This window comes from Salvia hispanica, chromosome 3 (genome assembly GCF_029641045.1).
Source record: "Salvia hispanica isolate PSC_SH4W2 chromosome 3, Shi_PSC_v1, whole genome shotgun sequence".
Taxonomy (NCBI): Eukaryota; Viridiplantae; Streptophyta; class Magnoliopsida; order Lamiales; family Lamiaceae; genus Salvia; species Salvia hispanica.
Window position 1 is genome coordinate 58352606 of NC_142694.1, and position 24916 is coordinate 58377521.

At 35.4% G+C, this 24916-nt stretch overlaps 4 protein-coding genes across 8 annotated transcripts; 2 read left to right on the top strand and 2 right to left on the bottom strand.

Annotated features, from left to right (window-relative positions):
- Nucleotides 1-904: 904 nt before the first annotated feature.
- LOC125215940 (transmembrane and coiled-coil domain-containing protein STS1-like) lies at nucleotides 905-5763 on the bottom strand. 3 transcript variants are annotated; one of them, XM_089069425.1, is made up of 15 exons: nucleotides 5353-5763; nucleotides 5198-5279; nucleotides 4558-5052; nucleotides 4044-4206; nucleotides 3765-3914; nucleotides 3448-3545; nucleotides 3178-3269; nucleotides 2885-2955; nucleotides 2661-2796; nucleotides 2335-2394; nucleotides 2130-2212; nucleotides 1765-1841; nucleotides 1621-1691; nucleotides 1424-1481; nucleotides 905-1253 (listed from the first exon to the last, which is right to left on the bottom strand). In XM_089069425.1, exons 1-15 carry the CDS (start codon nucleotides 5607-5609, stop codon nucleotides 1131-1133), a joined length of 2016 nt encoding a protein of 671 aa, XP_088925551.1. In that variant the 5' UTR covers nucleotides 5610-5763; the 3' UTR covers nucleotides 905-1130. The 3 variants fall into 3 exon arrangements, 2 of the variants coding, with proteins under 2 accessions (XP_088925551.1, XP_047973483.1); XM_048117526.2 differs by having other exon boundaries at nucleotides 4555-5052; nucleotides 5353-5762; XR_007175324.2 differs by lacking the exons at nucleotides 905-1253; nucleotides 1424-1481 and having other exon boundaries at nucleotides 1629-1691; nucleotides 2130-2195; nucleotides 4555-5052.
- Nucleotides 5764-13326: 7563 nt separating this feature from the next.
- Nucleotides 13327-13997, bottom strand: LOC125210464 (uncharacterized). The gene is made up of 2 exons (XM_048110016.1): nucleotides 13987-13997; nucleotides 13327-13897 (listed from the first exon to the last, which is right to left on the bottom strand). Exons 1-2 carry the CDS (start codon nucleotides 13995-13997, stop codon nucleotides 13327-13329), a joined length of 582 nt encoding a protein of 193 aa, XP_047965973.1.
- Nucleotides 13998-16616: 2619 nt separating this feature from the next.
- LOC125214325 (PHAF1 protein At3g51130-like) lies at nucleotides 16617-21388 on the top strand. 3 transcript variants are annotated; one of them, XM_048115305.2, is made up of 15 exons: nucleotides 16625-16928; nucleotides 17243-17325; nucleotides 17726-17800; nucleotides 17986-18053; nucleotides 18130-18235; nucleotides 18322-18382; nucleotides 18474-18640; nucleotides 19463-19525; nucleotides 19890-19937; nucleotides 20056-20169; nucleotides 20261-20360; nucleotides 20445-20527; nucleotides 20677-20781; nucleotides 20878-20940; nucleotides 21141-21388. In XM_048115305.2, the coding sequence occupies exons 1-14, from the start codon at nucleotides 16835-16837 to the stop codon at nucleotides 20923-20925; spliced, it is 1215 nt and encodes a 404-aa protein (XP_047971262.1). In that variant the 5' UTR covers nucleotides 16625-16834; the 3' UTR covers nucleotides 20926-20940; nucleotides 21141-21388. The 3 variants fall into 3 exon arrangements, with proteins under 3 accessions (XP_088924350.1, XP_047971262.1, XP_047971263.1); XM_048115306.2 differs by having other exon boundaries at nucleotides 16626-16928; nucleotides 20448-20527; XM_089068224.1 differs by lacking the exon at nucleotides 21141-21388 and having other exon boundaries at nucleotides 16617-16928; nucleotides 20878-20941.
- A 1106-nt stretch (nucleotides 21389-22494) lies between these two features.
- Nucleotides 22495-24819, top strand: LOC125214326 (fructose-bisphosphate aldolase 1, chloroplastic). The gene is made up of 6 exons (XM_048115308.2): nucleotides 22495-22734; nucleotides 23219-23488; nucleotides 23582-23691; nucleotides 23809-23899; nucleotides 23999-24268; nucleotides 24362-24819. The coding sequence occupies exons 1-6, from the start codon at nucleotides 22576-22578 to the stop codon at nucleotides 24638-24640; spliced, it is 1179 nt and encodes a 392-aa protein (XP_047971265.1). The 5' UTR covers nucleotides 22495-22575; the 3' UTR covers nucleotides 24641-24819.
- Nucleotides 24820-24916: the final 97 nt, after the last annotated feature.

Sequence of the window (24916 nt, forward strand, 5' to 3'; positions counted from 1 at the left end):
AAAAATGAGAAAGTGGGGATTTGGGTTGTCCATATTCATAAATGAGTTTTTCTTGCAGTCAAGATCGATGGAGGGTGTAGCTGTCATTTCCTTCCCAAAAGTAAGACCATTTTAGTCATCACATAATGTAATATAATGTTGGCCTACAACACGTAAATCATACCAAACAATGGAGTAGGTGTATAAACATCTTCTATCAAACAACAATTTATAAATAATTGCCCCTGATCATGGGAAAAACGTGTAATCTGTAAACTTAATAAAACCTTTTCAACGAATCACTCACACCCTAAAGAAAAAAAGTAGAGAGATGAAAAAAGAATAAAGTTAAGTACTTAAGATAGAAGAAAAAGGTTATTTTTTCAAAAGAAAAAAAATGACTTAACTATAGTGGAACAATAAAAAAAAAAGAATACTACTACGACTTAGCTACAAAGGGACGTAGGGAGTATAAATTTTTATTTTAAAAATTTCCCTTGCAGTTGAATGTTCTAAAAAGTAATTCCAATAACATAAATTTGAATATGCATATTAATATAAGATTAATTATCAATAAAATCGTGAAGTTTGATAAAATTCTGATTTATCTCACACTTTTTCAATTTTTAATGACAAATAAATTAAAAAAAATCTCAATTGTCCGTCCCATTTGAACAACTTTGTGCTACTCCTTTTTAGCTTTTTTAAGCTCAATTTTACGTTGTTTCAACATATTAATATATATTTATGTCATTATTCATTGACAATTTAGCACCAAAATTTTTACACGTATGCACCAATTTAGCATCGAATTTGTCTTTAAAAAAGTTATTATGGGACAATTAATTTTTTTTTGAAACTTTGTAATTTATCATTTATACTTTAAAAGGTGTAAAATAAAACAGAAATTGGCCTAACTTCGTGATTTTATAGTCAATTATCTAGTTACATATAATAAATAAAAATTTAGTATTTCATGTCATTTTAATGTACAACGGAAATATAAAATGTTATATGAGTAGTAATTTAATTCATTTCTTTTGTGAGAACTACTTGCAACTGACATAATTTGAAGAGTCACAAATGATCTATTCCCCCACACTGAACCGCTCGACGGCGATAAAGGAATGAGCCGGGCACTGCAACATGGACTATGACACTACGATTTTTCTGTTGAAAACGGGAAAGTATGTGTCAAGCTCAAGTTGTTCGAGGATATGGTGGGTTCTCCATAGGTACGACGAGTGCCCCTCAATGAGCTCAGTCACGTCCACCTGTTCGCACGACGGTTTGGAAGTGAAAAATCGGGACATGTTATTCTTTGCAAAGATGGAGTATATGTCAGATCGAATGACAGGTTAAGACTCTGACAGGGTTCGAAACCAATCAGAGGTCTGATACATGTTTTTGGGAATGAAGAACGATAGTGTTGAAAGTTACGTACATTTTCAATGCCGGGGACATCAACCGGTTGAATTCCAGCTAATCCTTGGGTGAGAAGACTGTCAAACACACAATGGGCAACATTAGATGAAAACCCAACCAGAAGAGGCGAAAGATGCAAGATAGAGCATCGGATTCTCGTTGCAGGAAAATGTAATGGTGGAACTAGAGTAACAAAAGGAATAAGAAGTTGCATACTTGGCACGAAAGGCAATCCCAAGCATCCAATCATTCGTAGAATAGACGTTCACGTATCTCCCAGACACCACCTGTAATGTATGGTACTTCAACTTCAGAGCTCAAGACACTAACAGAGATTGGCATTAGTAGGCTTTATTGTACCTTTCGCGTGGCTTCCCAGTTCATGTCCTTGATTCCGATGGGAGCTCCAAGAAGAACAACTCTCTCCACAAGTCCAGCTGACGAGGATAGGAATAAGAGGGATTAGTTTCAGCAGTTGTTGAGTAGATTAGAAGAAACCATTAGAAGCGATGAAACGAGAGTTAGGAATAGAATAGAATAATTTAATAATGATAATAAGAAGTTGAATTAACAATGATGACAATTCTTATTAAATTTGGACCTATTCGAAGAAAAAGGAGTTCAACGCTCTTAGTTTGATTATTCTTCATTATTTCGATCTTGATTGAAGCTATAAAACCAGAAAAATAATGCACATAAACCTACCGTGATAAGATTATACTTACCACTATTTTCACTTTCAGCCAGAGTTTGGAGGCACCTGAAAATCACCCTTGCTCCAAGGGAGAAACCTACAAGTGTCACAGGCCTGAGAAATTTTTGCACATAACTAAATTAGAATCGAAAAAAGGAGAGAAACTGTAGGTCTGCCAAATTTCAACATTTTGGGATGGTAACTCTTATTGCTATCGCTTCTACACGTTAGTATACCTCTGACCATGCAGCCCCTTCAGTAATACTTCAGCTAGCAACTTCCCTGCCTTGTCAGACCTGCAGATTATTGCAGCCCTTAGAATTTAGATTTGTCCAAAATAGGATCGTAATGGTAGACATTAGAATCGAGATGGTCTGTCTCCTTGACAAGCCTAAACAACATAATACTAGTTAGATAAAATCACTGTTACGTGTTTTCACCACATGCCATCATTGTTACAATATTGATTTTCCAGAATTCAAATACATTTCCAGCTTTCACCTATATGATAAAATATTCAGGCTGTAGAGATAGCATTAAACAGTCAAGTACGAGGGCAAACCTGTTCAGGGCAATCGTCCATTTGCTGTCAATAATATCAGTGAGATATAGCACCGTAGCTGGCCAAGCCAGTGCTACCAAAAGAGTGCTTAGAACAGTCATCATTGCGCCGTGTTTCATCATTTCCATGGCTAATGCTGCAATATAGTGATTGTTTCTACGTCAATGAAAAATACCCTAGGTATATACTTATACTCATATTTAGTTGCGAGTAAAATCCTTAACCTGAAGTAAGCCAGTCTTGAATAGCTGTGCTTACAGCAATTAGATGCTTGGACTCCCACTGCAGTACATAACTAAGGAAGAAAATAATTATATTGCAAATCAAGAAGAACAGCAATGACGTGATTGTAGCAAAATCCCAAAAGTACAAATTAGTACAATAATGTGTCGACTACGAGTGTTATTTTGAAAAAAAGAAAAGAGTAAATTTATATTTCTTAGTATAGGAAGTGAACCAATGATTATATTTGTATTTTATAGAACTGATTGCTCAATAGGGTGGTCTACCACTCTACCTTTCAGAGTTGTCACATTGTCCATCCCAAGGTCTCTTGAAGTCATCTTCCTCAAAAACAAATCCAGATATTAAGATCTGAACTGCTAGTCGCTGACAAGAAAAGAGAATGAGGAAGTGCACAGTAAAGGCAATTTTTTAAATCTACAAGATCAAGAAAAACGAGGTGCATTTGCTACAAGAACAGTAGCCTACATCACTTCATATGGTAGATAATGTATGATAAACCCATTTCTTAACTTTTAATCGATGTCAAGCTAAAAATACTAACCCCTTGGTTATGATTTCCTCCTATAGCTTTGAACTCAAATTCATCAATATCTCCGATCCTTCTGGCCATTTTGCTTCCTGTAAGTCCAGCTCCAGCAGCTATTTCAATTCAACATCAACATATGAGATGGGTAAACTAAACAAAAAATAAACAAGCATTTGCAAATGAAATGAGATTAGAGGAAGTCTGTTTTCAGACCAAGCAGGCATGAATTGAGAAATATGTATGTAACAACTGTCAACATTATCTAGTTTGGAGATATATACAGTTCCAATAGATTCACGCAATAAATATCATATGCTGCATCTTCAACTTACCTCCAAAGGAAGCTGCCACTGCAACAGAACCTGCAACAGTTCCAGCAGCACTAGCAAAAGCAGCAGCACCTGCTCCAACAAAGGGAATTATAGTCCCTAATGTAGGTGCCAAGGCACTGAATCCAGCCGCAATAGCTGGAGCAGCTAAACCTGTTCATGTTTTGTCAGAAGTGAATCCCAATCCAATTTGACATCTTTTGGAGAAATTCAACGACTTAAACAACCATACAGAAAATCACAAGTGACAAGACAACTGAGAATGAAATAACATGATCTTACCTCCAGTAACTGCCAACAATGTTCCTCCGGCTAACGCTGCACCACCTATTATTCCTCCACGTTTCCACTTGGCCCATTTGCTTTTTGGATGAGAAACATCTTCTGTTTCCTTTTCTTTTAGAAGAGCCATTGCAGAGCAAGCAACAATAGTTTCAATTGACTCCTGCAAAAAAAAAAACAGTTCTTTTAACAAGGAAAGGAAAAGAAAAAGAAAAAGAAGCCGGCATCATATAAGTATAAAAGTCTCCCAATTTAGAAAACCGATGATAGGCATGCACTATGATTGAGATCAATACAATGAACTCTATTTTCATATATCAAGATCATATATGCTATGTAAGAGGTCTAATAAGGGCCAAAATCGTGGGTACATAAACTTACTATACCTTATAATTTATAAATATTTGCAACTGCAGAAGAAATTACAGTTGTGACAAACAGAAATAAACTGAGTGCACACACATTGCATAAAGTCATAAATTTCAACAATTTAGCAGGTCTCAGAATGTACCACTGTTATCCACTTTAGATCAAACCAGGCAGATAGCAACCTCAGAGCCACGCGATGTCTAGCATCATAACCTTTGCTTTGTCTGGTAGCGGCCTTTTCGTCTTCAGGTGCATTGGCTAGACAAGCAGTAAGAAGCTCATACAGAACTGTTACTTTCGTTGCGTAACTAAGCATTGTTATCTCTTCCAATGGTTTCCGATCAGATTCAGTGACAGACTGTACATGGGCTTCCTCAGCTGTAGTGGCATCCTTTTCCTCCAGACGAGTAGTAAAGAGATCATTATCTTCAGATTCTGGCTCTGCCGTCTTTTCTGAGGTTTTCAACTTCTCCCGACAAGCATGCTCATATTCGCGTTGCTTCTCCTGCTTAGCCGCATAATCTCCATGACTACTTTCTAGACTCAAGGTCATAGCTATTATAGCATTTGCTAAAGCCAGTTCCTTCTCAGACGATTCTCGAGATTCATTGCTACTTTCCTCGGCTAGCAACCTTATAAACTGATGGAAAAAGTGATCATTTTCTCATTATCTTCATTAGGGCTACAATTTACAATAAAACACATAACATTCACCAATTCACATAGCAAACTTGAATTAAAATAAAAAATCTTAAAAAATGAATAAAAAGGAGAAGAGAACTAACAGCTCCAACATGATGACTAGCAGTTGCATACGTCACAGTCTCCTGCAGCCCATCCCACGCTCTGATATCAATTTCCAAATACCTAAAATAAAAAATCCCCAAAATTCATCTCCAGTTTTCTCACAATTCAATCGCGAGAGAGAATAGAGCAGTACTTGAAGATAGGACGAAGAAGACCGGAGGAATCGTGCGCCCAGAGCTGGGGATCATCGGCGACGGATTCGCAGCTACTGCCAGAGCTGATGCGTTCCTCCGACAAACAGGCAGAACCGTTGTCGGCGTCGTCGTCTGGCTGGGAGGGGAATCCCAATGGACGGCTCTGATGGATCTGCGCCTGGTGCAGGGATAGAGCAAAAAGCGCTGCGGCGGCGTATTTCTGCGTCGCCGTCAGTAGTGACGGTGATGACGACATCAATTTTCTTCAGCTCTTAATTCAGAGCAGGAAGAGGTGTAATTGCGTTTGAATTGTAAAGGAGAAGTGGATTGGTTGGGGCAATTCGTCGAATATCATGCGATCACACACTACTACCTTTCCGTTTCCTCTCCTTTCCATTTCCACAGTTGAAAAAAACGACGCGGTCAGGGACGACGTCGTAAAACGATTGACTACGACCCCTTTGCAAATGTCGGTTACATACTCCCTCCGTCCCACAAAAAATGTTACACTTTTTTTTTAGTTTGTCCCATAATCATATTTTTTTTTTTGGAAAAAGTTCTCTCACATGAATATAAAAATTATATTTTCTCTCTCTATTTAACACACAAAACAAAACCTCCTAAAATCTCATGCCGTCCCACAAGTGTGACATCTTTTGTGGGACGGAGGGAGTACAACGATTATTTTAGTCTTTTAGATGATAAGAAATGATTTGTTATACTCCCTCCATACATGAAATATTGTCCAAATTAGGCTATGCGAGATTTTAAAAAATATGAAAAAAAGTGCATTGAAAAGGTTAGTAAAATGAGGATCCCACATTTATATATTATGAGTATAAAAAGTTAGTGAAAAGTAGGATTCATTTACCAGAAATAGAAAAAAAAAGCAAAATAGACAATTTTTCATGTGCAGAACAAAATGGCAAAGTTGAACAATATTTCACGGACAGAGGGAGTAGTAGTTGATTGCGGTTTATATCTTAAGGGCATTCACAATAAGGGCCTTAAATCCGGAGCCCATATGGAAGTCGACCCTGTTAGGATTAGTATACTAAAAAACATATTTCGAGCAAATTGCACGGATAGAAATGTTTGCTTACAATAAATTTTACAATCCATTTTTAACCCAAGGCGAGAAGAAGTAATTTTATCGCATTGGTGTTTGTTTATGCATTAATAAACAAGGTGTTTCCCAAACATTTAAAAGTATAAGAAGCAAACAAATCTAATTGTGACAACGGCGGGAGTATTAATTAATTAAAGACAACGGCGGGAGTATTAATTAATTAAAGTCAAATAGCAAAACTTAAATTATTTAATCGCTATTTATATTTTACGGGAAATAATAAATTAAAAAGGTAAAGCTCGTATTACTCGTAATTTGGGATTGGATAGGCAGTCAATATTATTATACTCCCTCCGTTTCACAAAAGATGTCACACTTTCATTTTTAGTTTGTCCCACAAAAGATGTCACATTTCCATTTTTGGAAAAAGTTCTCTCTCTCACATTAATATAAAAATTATATTTTCTCTCTCCATCTAACACACAAAACAAAACCTCCTAAAATCTCGTGTCATCCCACAAGTGTGACATCTTTTGTGGGACGGAGGGAGTACTATAGTAGATGATAATAATATTATGTTCGTTCTCTCCTCTCTCAGATTGGACGAGATTTTCAGTTCTCTCCTGAACTGAAATTCTGTATTCTTTTCTAATCAAGTCATTTTCGATTCTGACAAGTTTTTCTCACCCAAAAGTCATAATTTGAGTTCAGGATACATATTAGAAGATTCGTGGTCGAGTATGGAGAACATCATGTGAAGAAGGCGCAAGCAATCGACGATTCTTTGGAGAATCCGATCAGTAATTCTAAACCTAGGAAATTCATGTTTTAAGTTTTAAACACTAAAATGCAATATATATTTGTAGAAGCTATAAATGAATTTCGGCAGATTGCATTTTTTATTGTTGAGTTTTGCATTTTAGATATTGACTGTTTAATTTGCATTTTATATATAGAGGGATTGCATTTATATTTGTGAAAGTGCAAAACTTAACAATATAAAATGCAATTTATGTGAAAATGCAAAACTCAACACTATAAAATGCAATTTACCTACAACTAAAATGCAATCTGCGGAAATGCATATACAACTAGATTGCATTTTTGTGTTTAAATTATTGAATGTTTTGTGTCACATGACAACACAAGATTGGATGTACGTTGTGACTCTAAATAAGGGGGCACCGTAGTGCTCCCCCTTTATAATATACTCAAATAATATATGTGTCTGAAAACTGGCCTTCTTGCACACTCAAGATTCACAAGTGAAATGTAAACATGCAGCAACCACCACCTGATCAAGCTGAAGGACAAGGGAACATCTTTTTAAGTCCACGAACTTTGCCAAAGTATCATTTTAGGTCCGTAAACTTTAAAAATATCATTTTAGGTCCATCAACTACATATTAATATCATTTGAGGTATTTCGAATTTCTTTTGGACGAAAATGCCCTTAAGACCTTCAAAGGTCAATTTGGACAATTCTTTCGCCAATCATCTTGCGTCAGAGACATAGAATCCAAGAATTTTTAACGGCAAATTTTTATATTTAAATTCAATTTAGATGTTAATTGATCTCCATTTTGAAATTCATCCCCGAATGACAATCCAAAATTAATAGCTATCTAATTTCAAAACAAATAAACTAAACAAAATTCACTCATCACCTATAGTAAGTTATTAAAATGTAGTTTAGACTGAAAAAATAAAATAAAGTATCAAGTCCCAATTCACTATCATTAAATAATTAGTCATCTAATAATTGAAAAACTAACACATATTTTTTACGGTAAATTTTAATTATATTTAAATTCAATTTGGATGGTAACCAAATAAAATAGTAATAAAAAAATTGTTTGACTCTAGGTCTTTGACGCAAGATGAGTAGCGAAAGAATTGTCCAAATTGCCTTTGAAGGCCTTAAGGGCATTTTCGTCCGGAAAAAGTTCAAAATACCTCAAATGATATTAACTTGTAGTTCACGGACCTAAAATGATATTTTCAAAGTTCACGGACCTAAAATGATACTTTTGCAAAGTTCGTGGACCTAAAAAGATGTTCACTCTATAATATACTCAAATAATATATGTGTCTGAAAACTGCCCTTCTTGCACACTCACGATTCACAAGTGAAATGTAAACATGCAGCAACCACCACCTGATCAAGCTGAATGACAACCTATTCAAGTCGGACGGCTACTACCAATCGTTGGATGTAAACGAGAGACGAGAAGAGCGTTCAAGACCTTAACCCACAGTACTAAGTAACCTAGTAAAGGGAAGTAAGGGTCGAATTCCTCAGAGATGGAGGCAGTTTGAGTTGGGAATGAGAATTTGGAAGGGTCGGCTGCGGCCACGCTTTAATTTTTGGGGGTTAAGATTAAACTAGGGTGAAATGATCAACTGAATGTAAATATCTTCTAAACTAAGGTCTCGACTGGATCAACTAGGCTGAAAGAGGAAAGGGATCAAAGGTACACGGGATCACTGACACATCCGCGCGCGCGCACTCAGAAAAGCTGACAATAAAGAAAAAAAAGTGACAGAGACGGTGGTTTTAACTAACTACCTTCTACGTCTACTCTAAGCTACTAAACATAAATCAAAACAGAGCATCAACATAAAACATAAGAACAGAGCAAAATAAAACAGATCCATGGAAATTGCACTTAAACGAAAGCAGATCTAAGATAAGGAAAGTAAATCATGCAAGCTGACGAACGGAAATGTAAATCTACCTACGGGAAAGCAGTAAAAGAGCATATCCAAAGCGAATAAAAGCGATCAACACTGAAAACACTAGATCTAACAAAGCTTGCATCAAAAACTCCATTTCATTCAAGATCTCCGGAAAAAAAAAAAAAAAGGAAACAGAATTCTTGCACAAATTAAACAACGATAAGAAGGAAAACTAAGTAACAACTAAAAGGAAAACATGTTTAAACTACAGAACCACGAAAGCGATGAAAGATAACGAAAAGTAATTGTTTAAAATCCTCGAAAACTATACAAAGGCTAAGCTAGGATGACTTCTACGCGGATCTGGCCTAGTCTCCCTTAATGAGGAAGAAGAGATGAAAGCTTGATGGTGGAACGACGACTCCTCGACAGCTGACTACTTCTACTCCATAACTAGACTAAACTTGAGTGACTGAAGATGGTGAGTGATGAGCGACGTGGAATCCATGCGATCTTGCCATATTTATAGAGCGCATGTTGGGCCCAAATCCCTAGGGTAAGCCCATTTATCTTTGACAATTGTGCCCCTTCTAGAATGACATTTGCTCTTTCTCTCTCCTATGACTCAGCACTGCAGATGCATGACTCCATTGGATCAGTTCAGCAATTTCAACGGATCAACTTTGCTCTTTTTCATGCTATTTCCCCTCTTTTCCTGAGTTGATCTGGTTGATCCTGCACTCTCTAGTTCTTCGTTTTCTGGCTTCTGCACACTCAAATTTGTCATTCTTTTTGCATATTATTAGTCATGTTAGTGTAATAAACTCAATAAAACCATGCATGTATCGAGGTCGATCAGTGTGTTAATTAAAATTTATTAATGTTGTTTTATCATCATTAGTATAATATAATAAAAACAACATATTTTTATAATATTAAAGAATTTAACATAGGTGATACCTGGTAATATTTGTTAAAACATGCATATGTACATTGAATTTCTAAAACTTTTCGAACAATGAATCTTTTGAAAGTGTGTTTGTTTTGGTCGAACAATATATACAAGTTGTTCTAATTAACATATGTGTATGTGTTGCTTTAGTTCTTGAACTTATTTAATTTTACATTTGTAATGATCTCATAAGGATAATATACATTTTTATATTTAAAGTGCATAAGATAATAGTATTATTTTCATTATTTCTCATTTATGTTAATTTATTAAGAATGTGTAACTAGTACGTGAAAATTATTTGCCCCGTGGTATAACACTAGTTAAAGCCAATATCCACACACTCAACTTTATTTATATAACAAATTCTTCAATTAAAATGAGAGAGGACACTTCTATCTCCAAAAATCACACGCTACGTCCATTAATATCGCAGGTGATTATAAATAATTAAAGTAAAAACATTTTGAACAAAATTGAGAGAAAAAGTAGAAAATACACTTGCGATCGCAGAACACCAAAGAACCGCCACCAAAGCAAATAAACCATACATCTTCCTCCTCATTCTCAACCTTCAGCCGCTTAGGCGGCGGAGGATTAGCCCTCTCCTCCGCTTCTCTCCACCGATCGTCGGAGCTGGAGCAGCGACATCCACCGCCAGAACCAGCTGACGCGCCGCCGAGGCATAATTTGGTTAATTAGATTCATAATTAAATTATTAATTTAAAGAAACACGTTTGACTGTTAAATTTAACGAAAATATTAATTTTAGATCAAAATATATTGTTAGAGACCAAACAATAACGCACTTAATTTATGAGACCAAATATTTTTTAATGGAAAATATAAGGAATCAAATTTCGACACTAGCCTTTTGATTTTGTGATGGATACTTCTGCATAGTAATTCTTACAATTCAATAATGCAGAAAAATGATTACTGAAAGTTTATGAGACGCCACATTGTTACTCAATTACTAGGTATCATGTACTTGCTATTTCGACATTAGCCTTTTAGATTAAATATACAATCCAACATGATGTTATAAGCTATTAGTACTATTTATTAACTTTTGTTCTAATATCAGATCTTAATCGGATTAATTTTTTTTAATCTATCTTAGAGTGTTATAAATCCAAACATCATTCAATATTCAAAGAAGTAAATATGCATAACGATTTTATATGGTGTAAATGGTATGGTAGTATCCAATGATATAATCTATCTTTAAATAACACTCCTAGGGTAAATTAGTCAAAGTAAGAATTATACTTATATCATAGAGACATAGGGATATTATGGCATAGAGATGTTATGACTCTAAATCACTACTCTTGTTAATGGAGAAATACATTTTCAGTTCATAGCTATTAGTTATACTAGTGTTGGCACCCGTGCTATGCACGGGCGAAAGATTTTTTGGTTAAAGGATACAAATTATAAACAATTAAAAAAAATTATCATTATATACACTTTATAAAAAGAAAAAAGAAAAAATGATAAACAATTAAACAAAATTATCATTATATACACTATATAAAAAAAATAGGAAGAATGATACTCTAGTTGTAATCTACACAGAATGATATCCTATTCGAAATAAAATTTAATATGAGTACATCTGTAATTTGTGAGAAGAATACTCACACAAAAATAATCCTTATGTCCCAAGATATTAGACTCGTATATTATTTGGGGGTGTCCCAACATACTTGAGCTATTTCTATTTATGGTAAAAAGTTACTTTATTATCAACTCCACTTACACCACTAAACAACACCTCCTAAATTCTTGTGCAAAAAAAAAAAATGAGTCTAATATCTTAGGACGGAGGGAGTACATTTTTATAAATAGAAACAAAACTTAGAAACAAACAATGAATGAAAAGTTCATACGTTTTGAACTCATTTCTAAACAACATTAATGTTGTACATGACTAAACACAGGTTTCTGAAAAACAACCAACATGAGAAAGCGATTAACCTTGACATTTATTAATGGGCATTACGTACGACACAACCAAAGAAGGAAACTGTAGTTGTTAAAATTTGAATGACAAATTTAATTAGATGGTATTAAACTCACTTAGAAGAATCTAACACTTTACTACCAATATTATGGCCACCCAAAGCTTTCCATCCAAAACATAGTCACCTAGTGTAATTATCCATCAGTGTCATTACACTAATATTCGGGGATACAAAATATATGTCATGGTTGAAAATGCATATTTGATATTTAAAATATGCAAAATTCTTTTAAATGACTAATATATTTCTTTTGTTCATAGAAAGACAGTTGTCTATCATTCTATTCCATGTTAACAATATCATTTATTTTATTTTTTATCCTTTTTTTTGGGTTTTCTCTCTCTCCTTATCTATCTTATGACAAATAAGCTTTTACACAAACATAATACTTTTTTCTTAACTTCCTCTCTCTCTCTCTTCACCTAAATTATATTAGTTCATTATGAAATCTTGATAAAATATACCTAAATTACATTAGTTCATATTAAAATTTTGATAAAATAATGCTCCCTAATTTTGATGATCTTGAAAAAATGGTGCTACCCTTTTCAATTTTTAGCTATTTAGTTCTTTAGTTATAATTTAGTTTGTAATTTGATCATATGTCTCTTATTTATGCTTTGTCCAGTTTAATTGTACCATATTAAAAACGGTTATGTTAGATTAATGTCTCAATGTAAAACTTGTTCCCCAAATATTTTTCTTTTCTATTAAAGAGTATAAAAATTAAAATGTTCCCCAAATACTTCAAACTATAAAGCATCAAAAATTTTGGAAGAAATAAATGAATAGGACTCAATTTTTGAATGTGATAATTTAATAAAGTCGAAACTATATACTCCCTCCGTCCCAAGCAAGATGATTTTAATATACTAAAGGGTTATTTAATAAATTAGTTATATAATTAAAATAAATTTAATTTTAAAAATACTTATTATAGAAAGTCCAAAAAATTAAAAGTCAAAATTAGAACCTATAATTTAAGACATGGAGTAATAACCAAACAAAACACTCAAATTGAACTCTATTTAATAAAAAAAGAACATCAAATTAGTAGTATCTACTACTATTAAACTTTAAAATAACAAAATACATTTACAGCTTAAAATAATACCCAAGTACTATTATACAAAATAAATAACATAAAGTCCAAAAATATTATAAATAAATTAATATACCCTCAAACCCTAAAAGTAGCCAGCCGCCTTTTTTCTCTACCAAATTATAAAAACATTAGTGTAAATTACTTCTTTTTCCAATCAATCCTTTGTGTGGATGCCATCTGGTAGCGGCAAAGGGGACAAGATTGACTCTTCCGCATCCAAAGCACGATGCACTTGGGGTGAAACAAATGCTTACACTGCATCAGCAACGCCACATCATCGGTCTTGATCTTCTCTAAGCATATGCAGCAACAACAGCCCCTCTTTCTCTCCTCCTCAACGTAAACCCTCAAGCCATGATACTGTCTACTCCCAACCATATGCACGTAATAGTACGTGACACATATCCTCAAATCCACGTTAAATTCGGCGTGCTTGGGTGGGGTCTCGATAGCTCGGGTCACCTTGTCCCATACGCACTTGATCGAGTTGCTACTTATGCGCTCGTAGCCTCCGAAGACGGCCTGGTTGAGCTTGTCGCCTTGGAGATGACCGCGGATGACTGTCCTAACCTCGTCTTGTATGGCATCATAGGACAAGTTTTGTCGGACGATGAGGTGGGCGGTGGCGGCGGGACTGGTGGCCTCGGAGGATAGGAAGGGAAGATGGCGTAGGGCGGTTCCGGAATCTTGGTTTATAAGATAGGTAGACCTTTTGGTGTGAAAGTAAATGTTTATTTTCAGACTCAGATGAGGGAATTTAGTTGGACGTAATCGATGTTTCCTTACCTCGAATCTTACCGAACGTTCATATATGCCGTTCGTTCGCATTTTTTTTGCTCTCGAGATTGCTTTGGAACTGTATATAGATGAACATAGCGATTTGTTATAACTATACCTATATCTATTAGGCATAGGAGTAGTCTTGTTTTGTAAACTGAATCCGGGAGTATATATCTATCTAAGGTAATCAAATTTTTTTTATTTTGTACTATTTAAAAGCCCAATGGGCTGTGATATAAAATTGTACACGATTTCTAAAGACTAATTCAATTTTCTTAATTACTAGTACTGTAGTTTTGCGAGTAAACCAAGGATGGAAAAGTAGAAAATGGATATATAACTAAAAGTGAGACAGGATGAGAATCAGTTATTGATGTGAGATATCTTGACTTGATCAACAATAAAAAAGGAGTTTTTCTAGTTTAGGTAGTAGGCTATGCACTGTTGAGATTGATGTTTTGTTTTCTAAGGGAAGTGTGTTTCTTCATATTCGTGCAAATTTCAATAATTGAATCAGTGGAGAAGATATAGGTGGACAATGTAACACATTTGATTTGAATACAGTGACAAAATTCATTGCACCTATTAAAAGATGTTGTACAATATCGATAATGTCATTGAGCAATTCAAGATAATGAAAGGTAATATCCATCAGATTAATCAATGGGACTGAGCTTGTGAGAAACTTGCTTACTCCTAATGTAAATTCGAAGTTCAGTTATTAATCTTGTGTTGTGATGCACAGGAAGGCCCGAGATTCTAGGGCTGCCCCGTTTCATATTTGATCACCCCATGGGAGGGACAATTGCCATCAGGGACAGATCTAGAAGGGGCAAAAATACATGTTGGAATATTTGAAGTGTTTGAGGAGGGGCATTTAAAGAAGAAACTAATATTACTCCCTTCGTCCCAGATAATTCGTCTCAGTTTTCTATTTCGGTCCGTCCCACATAATTTGTCTTACTTCACTTTTACCATTTTTGGTAGTGGACCTCATATTCTACTAACTCATTCATACTCACATTTTATTTAAAACTAATATATAAAGATAAGACCCACATTCCACTTACTTTTTCAACCCACTTTTCATTACAATTCTTAAAACTCGTGCCCGGTCAAAATGACCCGAATTGCCCGGAACAAAGGGAGTAATTTTTTTCTATAACAGAATTTATACGTAGATATGAAATTTTGAGGGAGGGCATTTGCCCCTCCTCCTTGCACCTCCTTGCACATTAGATCCATCCCTGATTGCCATCAAAGCACTTCTAATGGCACCAAAGGAATGGGATGGATGTCAGATTGCTTCTTGCTCCAATGTGTAAAGTAACCATCCCTATTTTCAGTACTACTATCAATATGAACCCAAATTCATCATATGAGATGTTTACTATTGTTCTTGAGAGTTGTGTGCTGTTTCTGTTTAGACAATTTGATTAAATTGAACATAAGTCCTAGCTCTTGTTACACCAAAAATGGGTATTCTTCAGATATCAGACGAAATGAAGCCCCTTCGTTAAGTTGCGATAAATAAAAATGAGATTTAGTGTATGGGCTGGAGTTGGCATGTTCTTCGTATCTCAGACGAAATGAAGCCCCCCCCTAAGTTGTTATAAATGTAAATATGTGATAGTTAACCTTCGTCGGAATTTAAAATAAGAATACTATATTGTGAAATAATCATAACTAATTACAAATTAGGTGTCGACTTGTTGAAAACAAGTTAATATAGATGGTTTTAAACTTTTAATTAGTTCAATTATATGGGACACATTGTATTATTATTAAGCTAAATAATTAAACAATTTAAGATTTATCAAATGTCATTATTATTCATTTATTCTACGTCATATTTATATATTATTACTCCATCTATTCAGGTTAAGATGACACATTTCTTAATTGGTACGAAATTTTAGGAGTTGTTGATTAATGCGATTAATTAAAGAGAGAAAGAATGGATGTAAGTATTTTAAATATTTATTTGAAAAGAGAAAAAAGTGGTTGGATGTTTTAATTGGAGATAGAAAATTAAAAAAAATAGAAATATGTTATTTTTTAGGGATAAACTAAAAAGAAAAATGTATTCTTAGTTGAGACTATCAAATAATAAAGTTTGTATAAAATGAAAACTATATCATTTGTTTAATTTATTTTATCCACTATATTAGAAAAATGGATGGTATTAAAATTAGTTTGAAATTAAATACTAATACTAGTATATATTAATTGAAATTTGAGCTTTCCGAAAATTTGTAATTGGGTCAAAACTTAAAGGAATATTGGCACCTTATATCATGAAACTTTAAAAAAAGTTGAATTTTTTCCACGAACTTTGAAATTAGTAAATATTAATATCATGAATGTTACCATGAGTTTGTTATTTTCAATCAATGAAAGAAATTCGGATATATTAAAAGATTGAAGAACAATTTTGGAGGGTGTGCTTCAAGAAAACTATCTTCAGGCATTGGAAAACTTGAAGCTCTCGTAGTTGTTCTCGAGAAATCACGGCAAAGAAAAATTCGTAAAATAAAATTATTTGTCGAAATTTTTTTATTGGCGAGAAATAATAAACTCATGATAAAGTTGTGTTCATTGGGAAACTTTTTGAAATTCCATTAGATTAAGTGCCAATATCCAAAATTTAAATTAGACGAAGGTGTTGGATAAATATTAAATTCGGCACGATGAGTATCCATTTCTACAAGCAAAGCCTTCTTCTCCCGCAATTCAGCAAAAAGGGGGCAAATTGAAAGACGTTTTAGTTCACAGAATCGCGGATTTCAATCATCGCAATCATCATTGAAGCCGAAAATTCAGGTGAATTTGAAGCAATTGCCATCACGCAGATTAAAGGGGGAATATGCAGAGAAACAGACGGAGGTGTGAGAGCACTGCAATGGTTTCTATCATCCTCGATCTCCGCCCCGGCGGCGGACTTGGTCCGTTCACTCTCGGTAAGTTTCGATTTTGCCGATTTCTTGGAGGATATATGTGTTGAAATCGTGTTTTGAATTGAAAGGGAATGATACTAGGGTTTTTTTTTTCCACCGTGGGAACTATACCTACTGTGGGGTATAACTGAAATTCGACTGCTTTTTTGTTTGATGGTATGAGGTGATTCATGATCGGAGATTCTTATTGAATTGTAGTTGCCATATGGTTAAAATTGATGATGAGAGATTACTGTTGACTTGATATTTAGGTTGGCGGTGGGGCTTTTCTTGGTTACAAGTGACGATATTGTATTTGATTTTATATGTTTTTGTAGGGATGCCAATCTGCGAAGCTTTTGCTCAGATAGAACAACAGCCTAATATCTACGATGTTGTTCATGTCAAGTACTATGATGAGGTTCGTCTTTGTTTGTTTTTGTTTAGTAGGTGGATGCAAAATTTCTGTTTCTGGTTATGGCAATTGTGGATGCAGTTCTGTTGATCATTTTGTTTTTGTTTATTTTGTTTTCATTATTTTCCGTGTGCTTACACTATCTAATCAAATTTGGTTTTCACATCTAATGTAGCATAGTTGAGTGACTAGAGTGTATACATATCTTGTCTCGGTGAAATCAATTAAAAAGTTCTTCACTGTAAAAAGGATGGTATTGGATTACAAACTAAATGAGGCATGATTTAGAAAACTCCAAATGACTGACAATACGAAATGTATTGTTGGACTATCAATATAAGACATTTCATCTTCTTTTTTATCGAAAAGACATTCATCTACTTTTATTATTTCTATTTGTGTGCAGGAGCCGCTAAAACTTGACATTGTTATTAGCTTCCCTGACCATGGGTTTCATCTTAGGTTCGATCCTTGGTCTCAGGTATTTTCTCCTTAAGATCACATGGTTATATATGTACAAGCTGATTTGCTTAATAAAGTTGAATTCCTTACTCAAATAGAAAGATTATTTGTGCTTTTGAAGAAAGTATGTAAATAAAAACATGAAAAATATGTCTGCTGATGTTCTATGAAGCTTATATTTATTCCTCCCTCCCTGGATTACAGCGGTTGCGTCTTATTGAAATCTTTGATATCAAGCGGCTGCAAATGCGGTATGCCACTTCATTAATTGGGTAAGTTCGTATGCTTCCAATTTTGAAGTTTTGTTTCATCTGCAATTGCAGTTCTGATGTGTGTCTTCACTTGTAGAGGAACATCTACTCTAGCAACTTTTGTTGCCGTGTATGCTCTTTTCGGGCCAACATATCCTGGAATTTATGACAAAGACCGGGGCGTGTACACTCTATTTTACCCAGTATGGTTGCGTAACATATATTACTATTTCTAAACCTTTTTGTCTGCAAATTATATGATTAAGCGGTCTTTGCTGGTATTTTGCAGGGATTATCCTTTGCATTTCCAATTCCGTCACAGTATGCACAGTGCTGTCATGACCGAGAAGGTTATTCTTATTACTATCCGATTTTTGTATCAAATTTTTTCTCATTGCGTCGAGCTTAGACCTTAGTGCACCTTTCTTTTGTCTTTAACAGCTGAGCTCCCACTGGAGTTTCCCGATGGAACAACCCCGGTTACTTGCCGTGTCTCAGTTTATGACTCTTCCACAGACCGCAAAGTTGGTGTTGGATCTTCAATGATGAAGGCCTGCGTGCCTCCATTAGCAGCTGGCAGCCTCTACATGGAAGAAGTTGTAGTGAAGGTAATATTTTTTATGATAATCAATGTGAAGTTGTGAACTGAAGTTGCAAAACTGTAACTATATTTTTCACTTATTATGATGGACAACATTATTGCTCCCGAAGGTGATTTAATTGGACATGCTTTAAATATTCTCACTAATATATTGTTCTATTAGCATTCGAGGACCATGGGTTGGGTCATGAGGGCTTGCTTATAGACTATATTTTACTTCATGGTGATATCTGGTGTTTTGTCATTAAAACTGTAAATAATGTATTGCTTCTTGTAATCTTCTCCCAAAATTTGGTAATGGTTGGTCTCCAACTGCTCGTATAGTTAAATTGATTGCTACTATAATAGCTATTCATGATGCTGTAATCACAAGGACAAAATGTATACCTAAATGGCGGAATGTAGTACTCCTATTAATTAGCTGCTAATGTGGACGAGAATGTTGATTTCCCAGCATTGTTATTTCATTTGATAGATGGTGGATTTAGTATTTATCACTATGCCGCTTTCTATATATTTTACAGGCCATGTTTCTTCTCCCACCATGTAAATGGTGCCTAGAACCTTAATGTCTATGTTCTTTGGCTGATATTACTTGTGAAAAATCACTAAACCTTGCATTTTTCTGTAGTACTATTTGTTTCATTGAGTCATGTACAAAACTACAAATCCACTCATTGGGTCATTGTCATATCTTTTATATGTTGACATCTTAAATAGTGGTGTCACTTGTCAGACTATGAGCATCCTCATGCAATTAGAATTGGAACCAGTAATACATGCTATTACATTATTGACATTTTCTGCCGTCTTAATTTTTGTTAAACAGTTAGGGGAAGAATTGTGGTTTACAGTTGGTGGTCAACATATATCTTTTGGTGCATCACCACAGGTACTGAACTCAACATGGAATTTGCTTCATGCTGCTATTGTTCGAATCTGCGGTATTATTTTGCTACTACTATATTTGTTCCTCTCTTGCTTTATAGTAGCGTTCAAAGAAAAATTTGCATTTTCCAAAGTCTTCAGGTACTTTGATGATACTAGAACATAAACTTAATTGACCTAGTTGAGAGATGTGTTGAATTTAAATAAGTGCAGGGGTAAGATGGTATTGTTAGTTATATAAACTTGCTTGATTGCTTCACATTTTCATTGTAAATTTTCATTATGCTTGGTGATCAGGGTATACTTCTGGTTAATAAATAAAAAGTGATATTTCATGTATGGTCAGTTAATAATTATTTCATATATAGGATGTCTGGACTGAATTGGGCTGCCCCTGTGGGATTCATCAGAAACAGGTATTGCCTAGTGTAAGGTGTCTCTTTCCGGTACATGAGTGTGTGTTAATTGCGAATACCTATTTTCGTTGGCTTTCTGGTTCTTGTAACATGGGATTAATGATTTTGAGCAATATAGGTGGACCAAATGGTAATCCATTCTGCTTCTGATCCGAAGCCAAGAACCACCCTCTGTGGTGATTACTTCTACAATTATTTTACACGTGGCTTGGACATTTTATTCGATGGACAGGTCATGTCTTATTTCTTGCAATAAAACCATTCACTCTGATTGTGCTTGAGTTCATTAATAGGATGATAAATTGATTTTGATGCATCTGCAGACTCATAAAATTAAAAAGTTTGTTCTGCATACCAACTATCCGGGGCATTCCGATTTTAACTCATACATGAAGTGCAACTTCGTGATATATAGTTCTGACTGTAAGTATTCCGAATTATCTCCTGATATCAACCTGCAGTAGCAGTAACATGTAGACTGAGCATTTTTAATTTGTTTTTATATAGCAGATGATGGGTCATTTCATCAGGATGTGAATAACACCTCTAAATGTGTCATTACACCTAGCACAAAGTGGGAGCAAGTTAAGGTGTTATGCTTTCTGAGTATTTATTTAGACATGGACTTCAATTTTGCTAAAAAAGAGTCGTCTTTTAGTTCAGATGTCTAGATGGAGCAATCTGTATTCTTGTATTTCCACCATAGTTTCAAAGGAATAAAAGAGACATCTTTTTGCAGGAAATTCTTGGAGACAGCGGGCGAGCCGCCATCCAAACACAAGGGTCCACCAGCAATCCTTTTGGATCTACATTTGTGTATGGATACCCAAATATCGCCTTCGAGGTTCTGCAATTTTGCGCTCATTTGTATATCATTCATAACTCATATCTTCCGGCGACTCCTATTTTTTCTAATCACAGCATAATCCAATGTTCACAGGTCATGAAAAATGGCTACATTGCAACTGTAACTCTCTTCCAGTCTTAGTTTCGTCGGGCTGGTGTACGTCCTATGAGCTCTCTCCCCAATGCCTAATATTTATAAAACTTATTATTCTCAAACAAAAATGCAGATCATGATTATTGAATCCTACAGAGCAAATCAACACATACTTTTAACCTTCTGGTCGCATCAATGCCTTCGTTTTACCGCTGGTGCTGTTTATCAACTGACAGTCGAAACTTGTGGTTGTGTTTCTACAGGAAAATGTTGCTGTACAGTGGAATGGTGATCGGGTGCACTGTGTCTTCTCTTGTACATAAATTTCAATGCTCGGATATATCCTCAACATGTATATCATGGAGTAGTTGGTAAAATGTGTCTGGTAATATTAACCTCTGGTATGAACAGATTGTTTGTATTGAATGTTTTTACAAATTGGCAAAATTAGAGGTTGCTATTGTGCTGAATAGAAATCCAAGAACTAACTTAACAAGATTTTTTTGCTAAATGCTTTGACGTTTTAACTATATATGATTATTGTCCTTGTTGAGGGCATCAATCAACGGCTCCTATCTTTTTGGCACCTTTATTGCTTGAAAAATATATGGAGAGGGACAAGAAATGTTGTCATGTTGCTTTGATTTTTAGGCAGACTTATCACCAACACACATTTCTAAACTATGTGGAGAGTTTGGTGAGATGATGCATGCTATTGCTACCCCTCATCACTGTAACGGAGTATCATTTTGTTTTTGACGTCATATGTTACGTTACTCCCTCTGTCCCATATAAATATTGCTTTTTTATTTTGTGCCGTTTCACAAAAATAATTATCTTCCATTTTTGACAAAAAAATTTCCTCCTATGAGGTAGGTCTTATTCACTAATAACAATACTTCAATCACTTTTTTTACCTCTTTCAATCACTTTTTTTACCTCTTTCTTAATTTATCAATTTCACATTAAAAGCCGTGTCATCCCCAAAGCTTATGAGATGGAAGGATTACTATATTTGTGCTTTATCAGATGAAGGGAGTACTATAATTTGTGCTTTATGATTATTTTGGGATTAAATAATTTCTATGAAAAATAATCTAGATAATAGATAACACAAATTTTAATATAAAATTAATAAAATAAAAAAAATAGAAAAAATAATTAAAATATTGTAAATGAAAAATGTCACAGGACTCACTTTGTTAGAAAATAATTTAGAGATAGGCTAATTAAACCATCCGTTTATTAATAAAACGAAACACCATTTTTCAATCAATCAAACCAAACAAAGCATAGCCTCAAATGACAAATACTGGCATGAAATTACCGAAATTGTTTTTGGGTCACACATTGAATAATCCAAGTTATAGTAAAATCTCAAATAACTTGTGGTGCACTTGTCTAGATATCACAAATTAATTTAGTTTCTGAAACACTAAAATAGTTCTTGCTGAAAACAATCTAAAAACCACAAATTAATTAAAAATTTTTGAAACACAAAAATGTTTAGAATTTCCACGTCAGAAAGTTATCACTCCACGTGTCAGGAGACAAGTGGCCACTGCATGATGGCCTCAAAACGCATATCTCCCAAGAACTATATATATGGGGCACTTGTCTTAAAATCAGTGCAGTGTTAGAAAATTTGTGGGAGTGAGTGAGCTTCAAAGGGATAATATTATCATCATAGTAATCTCAATGGCTTCTGCTTCCCTCCTCAAGTCATCTCCGGTTCTCGACAAATCGGAGTTTGTGAAGGGGCAGACTCTCCTCCGCCAGCACTCCGTCTCCGTCCGCTGCCAGCCCTCCGCCCTCTCCATTCGCGCCTCCTACGCCGATGAGCTTGTTAAGACCGCGGTATGTTTATGTCTTCATCATTTCTTTGATATTGTCACGTTATAGTAAAACTAATTTCCAATCCAGAACGCTAAACTTTCAGTTCTGTAGTACATTAAATTAACACAAAGACATAAGTATATCACCAGTCTTGTATTGATATACTTATATTTTTGTGTTGATAACTTTAACATACAAAACTAAAAAAAGTTCTGGGTTTTGAATTAGAATTTAATTAGCATTTTATCATAACTCTATACCATGCCAACTAAACCATTGTCTCACTTATACTACTATAATAACTCTTTAACTCTCCTTTTTTTTCTAGTTTCCATCATATAGTTATGGTTCCTCATTAGTTTAGGTTAATAGGAGTATCAATTATTTTTTATTAATGTGTGCAAAATTTTAGAAAGAGTTTTATCATGAATATGAAATAATTTAGTGTAGTTAAAAGTGAAGAATTTCTATGTTAACTAATTTAACTGTCATTGATGATATCTAGAAAACTGTTGCCTCTCCCGGGCGTGGAATCCTAGCGATGGACGAGTCAAACGCTACCTGCGGGAAGCGTTTGGCTTCGATTGGCCTGGAAAACACTGAGGCCAACCGCCAAGCCTACCGAACACTGCTTGTCACAGCTCCGGGGCTTGGACAGTACATCTCCGGCGCTATCTTGTTTGAGGAGACTTTGTACCAATCCACCGTTGACGGCAAGAAGATCGTTGACATCCTAGTCGAGCAGAACATCGTGCCCGGGATCAAAGTCGACAAGGTCAATATGGTCATTTAACATTTTTACAACCTTTAAGATCTTATTGGCTATGTTTTGTTGACTAGAATTGGTGTTCCTATTTTCATGGTGTAGGGTCTTGTTCCCCTTGCGGGCTCGAACAACGAGTCATGGTGCCAGGGATTGGACGGTCTAGCCTCCCGCTCAGCGGCTTACTACGAGCAGGGAGCCAGATTTGCCAAGTGGTGAGTTTTAAGTCTTTTCTTGCACAATGTGACTTCTCTAAGGGAGGGAGGCGCATGTTTAGTTAGTTAGTTAGTTAGTTAGTTTGTTTGTTTGTTTGACATGTGTCTTGTCTACAGGAGGACCGTTGTGAGCATTCCTAACGGCCCTTCTGCACTGGCTGTGAAGGAGGCCGCGTGGGGCCTTGCTAGATATGCTGCTATCTCACAGGTATAATCGACTATGTCCTATTCCTATATTTTTCTCGTGTTGTTGAGACAATTTTTTAAATTAGTCTCTCATTTAGTTGCTCGTTTCTCGATGTTTTAGGACAACGGTTTGGTCCCAATTGTAGAGCCAGAGATCTTGCTTGATGGTGAACATTCAATTGAGAGAACATTCGAGGTTGCTCAACAAGTGTGGGCTGAGGTTTTCTTCTACTTAGCGGAAAACAATGTCTTATTCGAGGGAATCCTGTTGAAACCTAGCATGGTCACCCCCGGAGCTGAAAGCAAAGACAAGGCCACACCGGAGAAGGTTGCAGACCTCACTCTCACGCTCCTCAAGAGGAGAATCCCTCCATCCGTCCCCGGTATCATGGTAAGCCGATCCTTCTAATTTACGAACATCTATTGTTATGGTAAAAAAAAAGCAGGGAATGCTCTAACCCTAGTTTGTTCTTGATTTCATTAGTTCTTGTCTGGAGGACAATCTGAGGTCGAGGCGACACTCAACTTGAACGCAATGAACCAAGCCCCGAACCCATGGCACGTGTCCTTCTCGTATGCACGAGCCCTTCAGAACACATGCCTGAAGACATGGGGAGGAAGGCCCGAGAACGTGAAGGCAGCTCAAGATGCCCTCCTCCTCAGAGCAAAGTCGAACTCACTTGCACAGCTTGGAAAGTACACCGGAGAGGGCGAGTCCGAGGAGGCCAAGAAGGAATTGTTCGTTAAAGGATACAGTTACTAAGCTGTCCAGTTGAATGCTTGATCAAAACAATGGGGAAAGTATCACCAAATGTTTGATTCTAGCTTATGATGTTTGGCCATAGCCCTAGTACAATACTTTCTGTTGTTTGTAATTTTGATTTGTATGATCACACTCTGGATTTGTGGGAGCTTTTTCAGTTAATTAATCATGTTTCAATAGCTCGAATCGACATATTCAAGATCCTCAAGACTACTATTGCGTAACATATTCAACTGCAAGCTAAATATAATAAGATTCGAAAAACTCCCAAATAGC